At 50.1% G+C, this 13,371-nt stretch overlaps 7 protein-coding genes across 7 annotated transcripts; 4 read left to right on the top strand and 3 right to left on the bottom strand.

The window, feature by feature from the left end:
* Positions 1 to 127: 127 nt before the first annotated feature.
* Positions 128 to 2,255, top strand: EV420DRAFT_1502262 (uncharacterized protein; the record flags this gene model as incomplete). The annotated part of the gene is made up of 8 exons (XM_060471108.1): positions 128 to 138; positions 325 to 410; positions 459 to 691; positions 713 to 795; positions 841 to 1,069; positions 1,117 to 1,281; positions 1,310 to 1,418; positions 1,586 to 2,255. 8 exons carry the CDS (start codon positions 128 to 130, stop codon positions 1,897 to 1,899), a joined length of 1,230 nt encoding a protein of 409 aa, XP_060338268.1. The 3' UTR covers positions 1,900 to 2,255.
* Positions 2,225 to 4,034, top strand: EV420DRAFT_439171 (60S ribosomal protein L3). Its single transcript, XM_060482132.1, has 7 exons — positions 2,225 to 2,386; positions 2,443 to 2,452; positions 2,509 to 2,595; positions 2,654 to 2,747; positions 2,801 to 3,415; positions 3,469 to 3,758; positions 3,810 to 4,034. Exons 1-7 carry the CDS (start codon positions 2,382 to 2,384, stop codon positions 3,873 to 3,875), a joined length of 1,167 nt encoding a protein of 388 aa, XP_060338269.1. The 5' UTR covers positions 2,225 to 2,381; the 3' UTR covers positions 3,876 to 4,034.
* A 576-nt stretch (positions 4,035 to 4,610) lies between these two features.
* On the top strand, positions 4,611 to 6,089 carry EV420DRAFT_1260097 (uncharacterized protein; the record flags this gene model as incomplete). The annotated part of the gene is made up of 1 exon (XM_060466987.1): positions 4,611 to 6,089. One exon carries the CDS (start codon positions 4,611 to 4,613, stop codon positions 6,087 to 6,089), a length of 1,479 nt encoding a protein of 492 aa, XP_060338270.1.
* On the bottom strand, positions 6,055 to 7,026 carry EV420DRAFT_1502267 (AMMECR1 domain-containing protein). Its single transcript, XM_060471109.1, has 3 exons — positions 6,836 to 7,026; positions 6,589 to 6,771; positions 6,055 to 6,525 (listed from the first exon to the last, which is right to left on the bottom strand). Exons 1-3 carry the CDS (start codon positions 6,988 to 6,990, stop codon positions 6,147 to 6,149), a joined length of 717 nt encoding a protein of 238 aa, XP_060338271.1. The 5' UTR covers positions 6,991 to 7,026; the 3' UTR covers positions 6,055 to 6,146.
* On the bottom strand, positions 7,027 to 9,126 carry EV420DRAFT_1502269 (P-loop containing nucleoside triphosphate hydrolase protein). The gene is made up of 6 exons (XM_060471110.1): positions 8,744 to 9,126; positions 8,522 to 8,691; positions 8,442 to 8,460; positions 8,317 to 8,391; positions 7,693 to 8,259; positions 7,027 to 7,625 (listed from the first exon to the last, which is right to left on the bottom strand). The coding sequence occupies exons 1-6, from the start codon at positions 8,832 to 8,834 to the stop codon at positions 7,429 to 7,431; spliced, it is 1,119 nt and encodes a 372-aa protein (XP_060338272.1). The 5' UTR covers positions 8,835 to 9,126; the 3' UTR covers positions 7,027 to 7,428.
* A 74-nt stretch (positions 9,127 to 9,200) lies between these two features.
* Positions 9,201 to 11,758, bottom strand: EV420DRAFT_1616739 (40S ribosomal protein S7; the record flags this gene model as incomplete). Its single annotated transcript, XM_060475154.1, has 7 exons — positions 9,201 to 9,321; positions 9,385 to 9,612; positions 9,669 to 9,910; positions 10,547 to 10,978; positions 11,037 to 11,326; positions 11,374 to 11,535; positions 11,590 to 11,758. The coding sequence occupies 7 exons, from the start codon at positions 11,756 to 11,758 to the stop codon at positions 9,201 to 9,203; spliced, it is 1,644 nt and encodes a 547-aa protein (XP_060338273.1).
* A 193-nt stretch (positions 11,759 to 11,951) lies between these two features.
* EV420DRAFT_1473779 (uncharacterized protein) lies at positions 11,952 to 12,787 on the top strand (the record flags this gene model as incomplete). The annotated part of the gene is made up of 4 exons (XM_060469168.1): positions 11,952 to 11,975; positions 12,030 to 12,273; positions 12,324 to 12,536; positions 12,585 to 12,787. 4 exons carry the CDS (start codon positions 11,952 to 11,954, stop codon positions 12,785 to 12,787), a joined length of 684 nt encoding a protein of 227 aa, XP_060338274.1.
* Positions 12,788 to 13,371: the final 584 nt, after the last annotated feature.

Raw genomic sequence — 13,371 nt, forward strand, 5'->3', positions numbered from 1 at the left:
GAAGCGCATCACACCGAGGGACGTGATGGTCGAGCAGTAAGCCCTTCTCACAACAAGTTCTCAGGCTGGAACGACGGATCTAGCCCTTCATCATATCAGTGTGTAAAAACGACTACGGATGGTGGCTATGTCGATAAGGCGGTGAAAGTGGCTGTGCTTTCAACTTATCTCTGGACCGCCACCTCCTGCATGCATGTACATCTGACTCTCGGTTCTGCTGGGTTCTGCTCTGTCTGCACTATGGGGAATTACGTTACTTTCTGGCCCTTGAAATTCGAAAGCCGGAACTATCTGTTGGATACCGCAAACCATCATGTCTCTCAGTCATATCCATGGCGTCCAGTACACTCCGTCAACCGTGTCGAATGCACCGCGTATCAAAGCTGAAGACCTGGAAACCTTGGGCATAGGTAACATACCACTTGACGTGCCATGGTCATCGGCTAATCGGCTACAAGCCTACGTTTGCCTGACATGGATGGATCTCACCAGCCTCGTTAGATACCGCGTTATCCCAGTTTCCTATTTCCTCAAGATGCTTCAGTCGCCTCGCCCGGGCGCAGCTGTAGGCAAGTGTGCCCTGGGTATGGTGAACGGGAGTATCGCAGAAGATTTCAATTTGATGGGCGAATACCTATACGTGATCGACCCCATGACACTCAGATTGTGTCCATACGAAGGCATCGCTAGCGTCCTGGGATAGTCCCAGGAGAAAGCTCCAGTTCTAGGTCCAGACGGCCATCTCACTCTTGAAGTTGAACTCTGCCCTAGGACGACCCTCCATCGTGTTGTCGAGTGCGTATAATCATCCTTTGCACCACTTATGGTAACAGTTTTCAGACGTGCGAGAGAGGAAGCCGGTGTAGAATTTCTTGTTGGATTCGAGACTGAGTTTATTCTGTTGAAATCGACGAACCCAATCGAAGCCGTTAGCTATCATGATTACAGTGCCTCCAATGGCTTACCGACGGGAAGCGTCGAGTCACGGGTCCTCCGCGAGATTTCCGACTTTTTAATCAAGGCTGGGATCGAGGTAACACTTTACCATCCTGAAGGCGCTCCCGGTCAGGTCGGTGCTCTTTCTTCCTGGCGGTACTTCGTTTTGAAAAACATCAGTACGAAATCGTGACCGGACCTTTACTTCCTTTAGAAGCCGCTGACGCGCTTATCCACACTCGAGAGACCTATCATAAACGTCGCCGTGAAGCATGGACTGAAAGCCACGTTCGCCCCCGTGTCTACATGAGTAGCCCAGGTAGTGCAGCACATACTCACATTTCCGTCCATTCGCTCAACAGGTCCCCCAAAGCCCGTTGACGTCCTCTCTGCCGTAGAATCATCCTTCATAGCTGGGGTCCTCAAGCACCTTCCTGCCATGACGGCTGTTACACTTCCACACTCCAGCGTCGTACAAGCATGTCATGGATGGAGTAGGTCACCTCACTGATATGGAGCGCTGCATCGTTATTTATGCCTATCTATCAGGTTGCCTCTGGCGGCACTTTTGTCTGCTGGGGGACAGAAAACCGCGAGGCTCCTGTCAGATTGACCAACGCCTAAATCCCCAGGCTCGCGTCACTTTGAGCTTCCGTTTTCCTCGACGGTACCGGTAATCCACACCTAGCGCTTGCTCTGATTTTGGCATCTGGCACAGCTGCTATTTTGGATCATGAAGAGCTGATGGTAGAGGATTGTCCTGGACCACAGAGCGCCGCGCAATTAAGTGCGACTGAGCGCGAAGCTCTTGGGATTACCGAACGGGTGCCCTTGGATTGGAATTCTGCCAGAGCGAACTTCACGTCTTCAGCCATCGTGGATAAAACGTTTGGACCGGAATTGAAGGTTAAGTACCTATCTGTTAACAAGGTAGGTTCGACCTTCATTCGAAGTTGTAGTTGACATATTTTTCCTACTTAGTTACTTAGAGATACGCTAGAACAAGATGACACGGATGGAACGTCTAACTCGCATCATGAAGTTCTACTGACCAGAGAAACATTGGGTGTCGGTCCAAAGTTCCCATACCAGCCATAAAGCATAGATAATGAATGATACTCATTTGCAGCAGGATTATTGAGACCTGGGACTCGGGAGGTGTACGACGATTTTCATTGCAAACAATTATCTGTACAAATGTATGGTAACCTTCAATTCTTGAAAAAGGGAAACTACATGTACCCAAAGTCCTACGATAGTTAGGTACACCATAATCATTTAGAAACCTGCAGACCGTGGGAGTAAGTTGTCTTTACGGGTGTCACGCATGTTACTCAGCCACTGTAACAACTATACAGACATATCGGATTTTTCCGAGGCGTCGCGGTCGTAGAATTTTGGTTCTGCAGCACGAAATCGTTCCAGTCCGCCCTCCCCCCCTCAAGATGAGGTGAGTATTGCCAGTTCTCTGTCTCGTGTAGTCTCGTTGCTAATTGCCTGCCCCAGTCACCGTAAGGTCAGTAGACCATTGCTCGAAATTCAGGACATTTATTGAAAGTACGGAATTTGCAGTATGAAGCTCCCCGCCACGGCTCTCTTGGGTTCCTCCCAAGAAAACGTGCCGCTCGTCATCGCGGCAAGGTCAAGTCCTTCCCCAAGGTTCGTGAGGCAGTGGTTGGCATGGGTTTTCGAGTAGTAATTTTTGAGTTGCTTTCAGGATGATCCCAAGAAGCCCGTCCACTTGACCGCCATTATGGGATACAAGGCTGGTATGACCCATGTCGTCCGGGACCTCGACCGACCTGGCTCCAGTATGCTCTTTAGCCCTTTTTTCCGTATGCACGTACTCAATGAATATCCTCAGAGATGCACAAGAAGGAAGTCGTGGAAGCCGTCACCATCATCGAGACACCACCAATGATTGCCGTTGGTGTCGTTGGATACGTCGAAACTCCCCGCGGCCTCCGTACCCTCACCACCGTCTGGTCGTCCCACCTCTCAGACGAAGTCAAACGTCGCTTCTACAAAAACTGGTACCGCTCGAAGAAGAAGGCCTTCACCCGGTACGCTAAGAAGCACGCCGAGGACAACGGCAAGTCCACAGCCCGCGAACTCGAGCGTATCCGCAAGTACTGCACTGTTGTCCGTGTCCTTGCACACACACAAATCAGGAAGACGGGTCTCAGCCAGAAGAAGGCCCACCTTATGGAGATCCAGGTCAACGGTGGCTCTGTCTCGGACAAGGTCGACTTTGCCCATGGCTTGTTCGAGAAATCCATCGATGTTTCGTCGATTTTCGAGCAGGATGAGTGTATCGATGTTATTGCTGTGACTAAGGGTCACGGATTTGAGGGTGTCACTCACCGTTGGGGAACGAAGAAGCTGCCACGGAAGACGCACAAGGGTCTCCGAAAGGTCGCTTGTATCGGAGCATGGCATCCTTCCAAGGTCATGTTCTCGGTGGCTCGTGCTGGTCAAAGTAAGTGGCCATTGCTCTGCTTGGTATCTTTGTTTCTGACCCGTTGCTTGCAGACGGTTACCACCACCGTACAGAGATCAACAAGAAGATCTACCGCATCGGTTCTGGTGAAGATGAGAAGAACGCCTCCACTGAACATGATATCACCAAGAAGACGATCACACCCATGGGCGGCTTCCCTCACTATGGTATCGTGAAGAACGACTTTTTGATGCTGAAAGGCTCAATTCCTGGAACGAAGAAGCGTGTGATCACTCTGCGCAAGTCGCTGATGGTACACACTTCGCGTCGGGATTTGGAGAAGGTCCAACTCAAATTCATCGACACTTCCTCGAAATTCGGTGTAAGTCTTATTTCTTGTGATTCTATTCATCATACTTATTTTTTTTTGCAGCATGGTGCATTCCAAACGTTCGAAGAAAAGGCTGCGTTCCTCGGAACACTCAAGGCCCGTGCATGATTGTAGTTTGTTATACGTTAGGATATGCCATTACACCATTATATATGCCATGCGTCGTGATAAACTGCATTTTGTTGTGGAAAAGCCTGAATTTTGTGAAATAATTGCATCGATGCCATTGGCTGGCCCCGAGCCGGGATTAGCCCGTGGAACAAACATGAGCAACTTCAAAATTTGTTGGGACTCAACTACGCGTCGTTGGAGAAGACGAAATCAAGGCTCGCCCCGGGGCAGACCCAGTCCCAGTTACGCTGTCCTTAGAGTGCAAGTCTCGGTGCGTTTCCTTGTTTTTGTAACGCGTCGTTCCCCGTCTAACAGAAAAGTGCAGGATGACTGCATTTCTTCGTGACTTTATATATGCTGAGAGCGTCTTCGCTGAGCTCTACACTACCATCATCCCGTCGAGCTCTTCGAAGATGTTGCCTTGGCTGTATCCCCCTTGTGTTCGGTTCGATCCAGGCTCGTTCCTTCATACGACCAGCCGACCGCAACGTCGAAATCATCGTCGACGCGCAGGAGCGCAAAGAGGTCTCACGGAAGTATGCAAGCCAGGCTCGGCTGGCGCAGTCCAAGGCTCTTGGGAAGGATGTGAGCTCCCCCGTCACAGAGGACACCAAAGGCGAATACGTGGCACAGCTCGAACGGCTTGTCCGGGATCCTCCTTCGTATCCTGCGCCGCCATATCGTCGGCTTCCTCTGAAGCCTCTTCAATGGGGGAGCAAGAAGAAGACTACTATGTACCCGAGGTGCACACCTCCACAAAGTCCTTCCGAAGACGACGCAGAGGAAGGACTGGACATTACTCCTCCCAATCCCGACACGCCGTATTACCATCACCTCCATGTTTTAGCATCTACTCAGTCGGAGACAGAAGCATGGGCATCCTACACCCAGCTCTTGAGGCTTCCCACTCCCGAGAGCTTCCCGCCGGATGTCCCAATCACACTTCCGAACCTCCACCGACTCTGTCGTCTGCTGTCTCGCAGCAAACCAAAAAATCGGACAGTCTTCTTACGATTACTCTCTGTTATGTACCTGATATATCGGTCCGGGGGACAACTCCAAGTTTTTCATTGGAACGCACTCATAGATTGCGCAGGAAAGGGATTGCGGAAGCCAAGGATGGAGGATTTCAAGTTGGCTCTCGACGTTTTTACGGACATGATCACTGGGAAGCCCCCGGGCGCAACTTACTCTCCTAGCGAGTACCGTGTCATGCCAGGTTTGGGTCAGCCTATCCAGCCCGATATCGTCACATACACCACCCTTCTTAATATCGCTGCGAAGACCTTACAGGGTCATGCCCTGCGCCAAGCCACCTCGCTCTTACGATCGTCCGGGCTTTCTCCAAATCGAATAACCCATCTCTGCCTCATGGCATACTATACTTCCACCAGGGATCTAAATGGCGTTCGAAGTACCCTGATTCAGATGCATTCCAGAGGGCTTGAACTTGGCATAGACGGTGTTAATGCTTGTATGTGGGCTTTTGCTCACAGACGTCTGGATATCGTCAGGGATGTGTATCGTGTTCTCCGACACTCGATATTTCCTGAGCCGAATGTCGAGGAGATCGTGTCTTTGAAACAAAAGCTGCAGGAGGAGGAAACAATAATCATACCTGAGGGAATGCGGCCGAACGAGATAACTTTCACGTCGATGATTCAGTGCATGTCTTATAATGGGGATCTCGATACCGCATTAGATGTTTTCTACGACATGATGACCACGGACAACGTCGAAGTGGGTGCAGCTCTTCAGCCCGATGCAGATGGGGTATTAAAGCCGGCACCGTACAACGCCACACACGCTATTTACCGTGCCCTTTTCCTTGGTTTCGCGCGACATGGAGATCACATGGTAGACGGATTAGCGTCTAGATTGCAGCAAAAACGACCATGGTCCCTCGACGCGCTGCAGATGATATATGACACCTTTATCATTATGCCTGGTGATGACGTCCCCACCAAGACTACCATCTATTGGCTTATGGTCGCCTTCAACAAGGTTTCGGGTCAGGATTTAGTGTGCATGCGACAGGTCTGGACCGAGATGGTGGAAAGGTTTCACGGACCGTGGGGAGGACCGGACAATCGGTTGCAGCGAATGCATCGTTCTCTGGCTCTGCCAGATGAGGAAGCGAAGAGATACCTTCAAGAGCTGGAACACTATAGCGATAACAGCGGGGGTTGGCGGGAAAGTGACTGGCTATAGTAGTAGTACAGTTCATTTGTGTAGGTGTTCTAGTCAAAAAGACAAAGTTTGAAACAGTCACTCCTCGTGTTGAGTCCTCCATGTGATGTACTCGTCCCACCCAACCGTATACAAACTGCTCTGGTACCTCCTGAGCTTCACGCTCCTTCTCAAGTCCTCAGTGATAGGCCCGTTCCATCCAGCCTTGTGGATCGCACTATCCACGGCTTCGATCTTATCCCAGCCTTGCTCAGGAATGACGTCGGGCAGATACGTGGCAGAGAAGGACTGTTTGGAGGTAAGCCTTGGCAGGTAAGGGTAGGACGACATGGGGGACGGCGTCGCAGACGCCGTGGTCAACAAAGAAGGATGGGGGAACGTGATATAAATGCCATGAACGCCAATGGTCCAATCGAGATACGAGTCTGCATCTTCAAATTCAGTAAGCAGCGATATCCTTGGGGGAGATGCACCATCAGAAAATTGGGCAAGTAGTGACAGCGAATATAATATAACGTACACGCATTCTAAGTTCTCCAGTTCAGATCTTTCGATCCGTCTGAATCTGGAATCCCTGAAAGCACTGATGAGCGCATATTCAGCGAGCCCGTCGTGCAGAGGGAGTGGTTCAAAGTTGCCAATGCAACCTCTGAGTCTTGGGTGGCGACCCGGTCGGCGGATGTTCCAAGTTACAAAGAGTGGACTACGTGGTAACTCTGGTTAGGTGATGTACGTTCTATTGATAAGCAGCTGGAAAGACTTCGCACTACTTGTCATCCGGGAACTCTGGCACTATCGGAGCAGCTGAAGGGGTGAGAGCACAGAACAAGGCGTCGAATGCATGGAAACAGTGTGCAGCAGTACAGACGCTGAGGTCTACCGGGCCCTCGTTCGCAGCAGGATCGGGAGGCACCAGAGCCATGGATGGTCAGTGTCACTTGTCAAGGCTGTAGAGCGGTCGTTTGATTATTATGATGGCTGATCTCGATCAATCATATTTCAAAGTGAGCCTACTGTACTGTTGTATTCCAGAGGAATTCCCTAACCATGGACATGGGCATGTATGTACGTACTTATGTAGCAGTGTAAGGATATAATGTATAATAACTCAAAAGCTCAGAAAAATAAGAGAGCGGGTAGCAATACCAGGGAAATGGGAGCGAGATGAATGATCATGATATGTACTGAATGAGATGGTAGGAAAGCGTGGCACATGTGGTAGTAAGGAAAGCGGAGAGATAATGCAAAGACGGTGGGTTTGCTGATGGAAATGCAAGGTCATCAAGAGGAAAATAAAAGAAAAAATCATAGAGCAACGAACGACGATGGATATACGGTGAGACGGCCTGCGCCAGCATAACTAACAACAGCTCCAGCTCCCTGTAGCTTGTTCAGCTTTCTCACGAGCTTCCTCCTCTTCAGCTTGAGCGCTCCAAGTTGGCGTCGCCGTCGATGACAGGAAGACGCTGTCCCGCCTCTTAAGTTGATTCTCTTCTTCTATTCGATCCTTCATTCGGATGATAGCAGCAATCAAATGGTCGAAGAGGCTTTGTATGCCTATTGACAGCGACAATGTGCAGTCAGAACTCTGCGCGGAAATTACTAGAACCCGAAGACAGCTTACCGAGATTGTCTTTCGCAGAAACTTCGAAGAGCTCCATGCCCTTGCTCAACCCCCATTCTTCTTCCTCTTCCTCGGCAGCGCCTTCGTCATCCTCCTCAATGCTGTTGCTATTGCTAGAATCAGTCACTTCATTCCAGCCCCCGGCGGCGAACCCAAAGTGAGAACCAAAACGGGAAGGTTGCGGTCGAGTAGCGGTTGCGTTTGCTGTGGAGCGGGCAATTGATGAAGGCGGTCCGGATGTTCTTGAACTGGTAGTCCTAGTACGCTGTAGGCTAGAAGAACGAGCCGAAGTCAGGTCGAGATACGCCGGCGTTTCTGGTGGTGTCTGAGTAACAGGTGTTGCTGGGGGCGAGCGTATGCCTGGAAAGGAGGTAAATCGGGGCCGAATATAAGATAGAGTTGACGGCTGAGGAGGCGGAGGAGGCGGAGGCGGCGGTCGGGGTGGCGGAAACCAGTTGTGCAGAGACAGACGTGCAAAGTCCGAAGTAACCTGCCGGTGGCGATGTAAATCCGCCTTAGAACCAACGATATATATTATCAGCTCCGGCGAACAGTTCTTCTTCAGCTCTGCACAGAAATCACTCAATTAGCGGGAGAGAAGAGGTACGAAAAAAGATAGCGCGCCTTCTAGCCAACCCCGGATGTCATTGAAAGTTGAAGCATTGGTTATGTCGTACAAGAGAAGGGCCGCGTTGGCGCCTAGATGAGCGGTCAGTAACAGGACTAGCCAGATAGTAGCATATACGGACCTCGATAATACATGGGTGCCTAGCAGAGGTACGAATGCCATTAGTAACGGCCGACGTCGCGTCCAGCGATACTGACGCACCATGCTACGAAATCTCTCCTGCCCCGCTGTGTCCCACAGCTGCAGACGCACCTTCAGCCCGTTTACATGCACCTTTTTCGTTACAAAGAATGCACCGCTCGTGGAAGTCGTGTTCTTGGGATCAAACTTGTTTTGGGTATATCGTTGGAGCAGACTGGTTTTACCGACTCCTGTGGGAATATCAGAAAGGAAAGAATACGCGCAAGGACAAGTAAAACGCACCAGAGTTGCCCATGATGACAATCTTGCTGTCAATGCCCTGTTCATACCTTGATCTCGAGTAGGGGTCCCTGTGAGGATATTGTTCCATCATTTGGCCCAAGACCTTATCCTCTGGGCAGCGTCGGAGCCCTAGAGCAATGCAGATGAAATGGAACTGAAAAAGTGGGATAGAAGATGGGCCCAGCGGCCGCAAGGGCAGAGGGATAAAAGGAAGGACGAGACGAAGACGAAGCTGGAGAAGAAAATGGAAATCTCAGTTGCTCGCCCCTGAACAGCTATGCCAACCACCCACGTGCTACCTAATCCGTATCTCTTGGCCTTGAATCTGCGGATCTTGGTAGCGCTCAAGCAATCTCAGCCTGGATTCCCTCTTATATAGTCTGATACCGAGCTGCAAAAAGCATAATGTATTTTCATATCACAGTGTCAATAACAGCATGCCATATTGCGCAACCAACTACTCTTGTGCCACTACAGGGAACTCAAAGACAACATCCTTGCCAGTCAAACGGCGGTACACCGATGAGAACGAGTCAAGCTTGTATTCCAAGACATTGGCATCCTTGGAGTCAAGGAAGCTAATCCGACATCGGGATATGAGCTAACTGTCCGGATACAATAAGGACGGAACAAAAACATACACTTTCAAAAGTTTTGAGCCGTCCACGGCAACGCGGGTCCGCTTGCCCACAATCTCCGTAGGGAAAACCAGGTCCTCGAGTATCCTTTCGTGGACGTTGGTCAAAGTGCGGCTGCGGGGGCGCTTTTGCTTGACGCGAGATGTGCGGGTGGGCTTGCGCAACATCCGGCGCTGCGCGACGAATACAACATGGCGGTCAGAAAATTTCTTCTCCAACTCCCGGGTGAGCCTGTATGAAACTTGTCTGAGCAACCAAAAAGACCGAAAACGCCTGGATCTTCGCACCTCTGCTGCACCTTGTGGAACGCCTTCAACTGGGGCACAGGGACGAAGATAACGATAGCCTTCTTGCCTCCCCTAACATCAACTTCACGGGCGGCGGAGATTTGAAGAGGCCTCAATTCAGCCTTGAGCTCCGGGACGTTGTTTTCGAGGTCGAGCAGAGCTTGGGCGACACTAGTTTCCGTCTCATCGGGAGGTGTGCTAGGCGCGTTGGCGGTGCGGAGAATTTTGGTGGTAACGGACATCTTGAAGGGCCCTAAAAATTTTGTGTCCTTGGTCAACATCCATTCGAAAACCACGCCATCCAGCCAATTGCGACCACTCATTCAGCATTTAACCACACAGAATCGTGGATGCAACCTCCATGGCCTCATTCATAGCATAAAAAGGGCAGAATGTACTCACCGAGCCTGACGACGACGAAAGATGAACTGGAGGACGAGTGAGCAGCGATATGGCACGGCCACAACTTCGGCAATCTCCGGCGGCTCGGCCGGAGGCTTCCATTTTAGGTGTCACATTCCCGATCACTTCCGTGGAAGGCTCATATGAAAGAGCAACTGACCTCCCTGTGGCTCATCGATAACGGTCAGCATCCTCGCAGAGCGCGGACATTGTGGGATTGTGGGATTTTTCTCAAGGCTACTTAGGACAATCGCTAGGTATGGTGGCGCTAATAAGTACCACTACCATTGTGGTAACTCTTCCGAGACGGGTTATCCTTGAAGCTTCCTTTCCTGCACTCGTTATCTTCTTGAAGGTCCGGATTCACAATTTCTGTGTCGCAAGCAATGTGGGTCATCTTAACTGCCGAGAATCTCTTCATTCCAGAGATATCGGGTGGAGCACGCAATCTATCTGCTCTTCTTGTATTCGTCTACCCAATGTTTTTCAACATCACCCTTCGGTAGTAGAACGAATGTCAAACATCCATCCTTCAGCTCCAGCCCGTCTATCGGCTCGCCCTCTTTTGCCTTTGCGGCCCGGCAAACGTCTTTCAGCGACATCTTTTTCCCAACCTTGAGTAACCGCTTCCGCCTTGTCATTGCGTAGATCACTATCTGTCCATCTACATACTCTCCCTTTGTGTCCCATTCTGGAGAGGCCGCTTGGGGCGGGAACATAGCCTTCAGATGCTCCGCAAACGGCGTATCCTCCACAAATTCAGGTATGACATCTGAAGTTGCATACTGGGGATAGAGGAAAAAAACAGGGATAATGAGCGCCCTCCCCGTTGGGTCTTCTGGGTCAAAGTGCGGCGCATACGGATTTTGTGAACTGTCGGGTTTAGGCACCACCACAATATTCCGTTCCTTGAAACGGAAAGGCCAGTTTCAGATACGCGCCACTTATTCGTACGAGGCTACTCACTTTGAACGCGGAGTTAATCTTGCGTTGGGCTTCCTGTTCCTTTCGCAACCTTTCCTGGCGCTCTTTCCCCTTCTTCTCCTTCTCCGCTTTGATCTTGGTCGCTCGTTCCAGAACTCCGCGAACAGCTTTGTTATCTGCGTCATAGTCCAGGCACCGCACGCAGCAGTCTATTGCATCGTCTACGCGTTCCAGAGACACCAGAGCCATCGCCGAACGATAGTATGCCTTGGAAGACTTGGCATTAAGGGTTAGAGCTTTGGAGCAGTCTTTTAGCACGGTGCCATAGTTCTCTGTTCCTGTTTAGTTGATGGAGGTAAAAAAAATTCTTGGCACCCACGAAGTTCTAAATTACAAGCCGCACGATTGCAAAGTAATGCTTCCTGAAGGACAGCGTCTGTCGGCTTTGCATCGACCCCTTGACTATAAAATCCGAGTGCTTCGCGATACCGTTTGCCCTTAAAGTACTCATTTCCCTGTTCCTTAAAGTTCTGTGCTTGCTCTGCATGAACGTGAGTATGTGAAGATGGAGGATGGACGGAGGATTCTCACCCACCATCCGGGGTCCCATCGTAAGCTAGCTCTTGAAGTGCCGCGATCGCTACATCGTCCGTGTCTTCAGGTAAACTTTTCATAAAGAGCGGAACAGAATCCAGTTCCGCCAGCTTTTCCTCGACATTTCTCTGCAGAGGTTGGGGTCCAGCGATTTCCGTAATTTGTGTCATGGAAGGCGAAGGAAAATCATATCCGTATCGATACAAATCAGTATGACGTCACGTGTCTTCTTTTCGTTTCCTGCACCTTCACGAATCAAGTCACGTCGACCATATCAAAAGAGGACATTGTACTACTGCAACGAATCAGCAAAATCGCCAAAATCGCGTTCAGTATCATTACCGTGGACGGGAATAAGTCAACATGCAGTCTATGCACATATTTGCGGTACGTCCTCTCATGTTTCTTCGGCTCTGCTTCTTATCACCTTCTGGCATGTAGGAAAATACATACAGTGGCATTACTATCAGAACCAAGGATCCACAATCAGAAGCCCCATTTCCCTCCCCAAACTCCATATTCATCCGTAGAATTATCAAAACGGTAGGAAATACCATCCTCAAGGACTTTTGGGAGCTGCTGTTAATGCAAGCCGTGTTCAATGCCAAGTCACCTGCACCACTGAACGAGACAGACATGATGTTTTACAGAGTGTTGAAGAAGGGGGACGTGTATCGAGAATCCAGTGAGTCCACTCCGCGTCTGGCTAGTTAATTAATCACCTATGCTCTTTAGCCGAGAAGACGATGCACGCCCTGGAAGTTGGAAGGATTGAAGTAACCCAGGTAGAAGTGGACAGATGGAAACTGCCAATATCTGCGGGACGCCGTATACCCATTTCCGAGGGTCTCATTTCGAGATGGCGCGTATTCCTCGAAGAAGACTATCCGTGGGCTCCAGAGTATATAGCTCAACTAGTTTCCGAGTATTCGGAACCCGATACCCCTGGTAAGCATTGATTACATACATCACAGGATCGTTCTCAACAGCTTCCAGAAAACATCCACGTCGGCTTCACAGTGGGTTTGCAACCTCTCCTCGATGCGGTCTCCAACTCCGATTTCTCTCTTTCGGTACAAGAAGGACTACACAAATTCCTCAGAATGAATCGGACAAAGTTCCTTGATGAGTATGTCGTTGAGGTGGAAGATGAGCCATGGATGCCTCCGTCTCTTACCGGGCTATATGGATTGTATTGATGTACAAAGTCGCGATTGGGCTCCTCAACGCGCGCGATCGCGCCATTAAGGACGACAGCTTCCACCGCACTTACTCCGCATGGGGATAGAACAGGATGGAAGGGTTGAGGTCGTTCGGAACAAAGGACATACGAGGCTGTATAGAGGATGCGTGCGGCCTATGATCGATTCATAGAGGCCGTAGCAGTGAGTACCTCCTGGTTCTGGTTTTGCCGAAGAAGAGTTTCGGGTTTTGATATGCGCTGGGGGTATTTATATTATTATAGATCGGTTGTGTAATTCATTACCTTGCTTTCCAGCAAGGTCTACCGTCCACTCTCCCTTCTAGTTTTTGCAACCGAAACATGTGTTGAGTGAACATGGGAAAGATGTTTTCTAAGCCTAAAATGCTCGAACCTATTCCTGATCATAAAAACCGATGAAAGTTCAAAGCCATAGCCTGGCCGGTCCGACTTTATTATATACCCGCAAGGCATCTGAAAGCCCGAATATAGATCTAATACATCCTCCGATAAGCCCTCTGCTCGTGCCTCGCTGCAGACTTATCTCGGACTTTCTCATGTCGCGTCCTGGGTCCATAGGAT

The sequence above is a fragment of the Desarmillaria tabescens genome (genome assembly GCF_030435595.1).
Source record: "Desarmillaria tabescens strain CCBAS 213 chromosome Unknown EV420scaffold_2, whole genome shotgun sequence".
Taxonomy (NCBI): domain Eukaryota; kingdom Fungi; phylum Basidiomycota; class Agaricomycetes; order Agaricales; family Physalacriaceae; genus Desarmillaria; species Desarmillaria tabescens.

What these genes read in the sequence shown, in the direction of transcription:
- EV420DRAFT_1502267 (XM_060471109.1), bottom strand. Translation starts at nt 6,990, where the DNA reads ATGGCTCTGGTGCCTCCCGATCCTGCTGCGAACGAGGGCCCGGTAGAC. An exon ending in GAGTTCCCGGATGACAAGTA is followed by an intron (nt 6,772 to 6,835) that starts GTGCGAAGTCTT and finishes GTTACCACGTAG; the next exon opens with TCCACTCTTTGTAACTTGGA. An exon ending in CTGGAGAACTTAGAATGCGT is followed by an intron (nt 6,526 to 6,588) that starts GTACGTTATATT and finishes ATCTCCCCCAAG; the next exon opens with GATATCGCTGCTTACTGAAT.
- EV420DRAFT_1502269 (XM_060471110.1), bottom strand. Translation starts at nt 8,834, where the DNA reads ATGATGGAACAATATCCTCACAGGGACCCCTACTCGAGATCAAGGTAT. An exon ending in TGTCATCATGGGCAACTCTG is followed by an intron (nt 8,692 to 8,743) that starts GTGCGTTTTACT and finishes ATATTCCCACAG; the next exon opens with GAGTCGGTAAAACCAGTCTG. An exon ending in TTCTGCGAAAGACAATCTCG is followed by an intron (nt 7,626 to 7,692) that starts GTAAGCTGTCTT and finishes CGCTGTCAATAG; the next exon opens with GCATACAAAGCCTCTTCGAC.
- EV420DRAFT_439171 (XM_060482132.1), top strand. An exon ending in AGGTCAAGTCCTTCCCCAAG is followed by an intron (nt 2,596 to 2,653) that starts GTTCGTGAGGCA and finishes AGTTGCTTTCAG; the next exon opens with GATGATCCCAAGAAGCCCGT. An exon ending in CCTCGACCGACCTGGCTCCA is followed by an intron (nt 2,748 to 2,800) that starts GTATGCTCTTTA and finishes GAATATCCTCAG; the next exon opens with AGATGCACAAGAAGGAAGTC.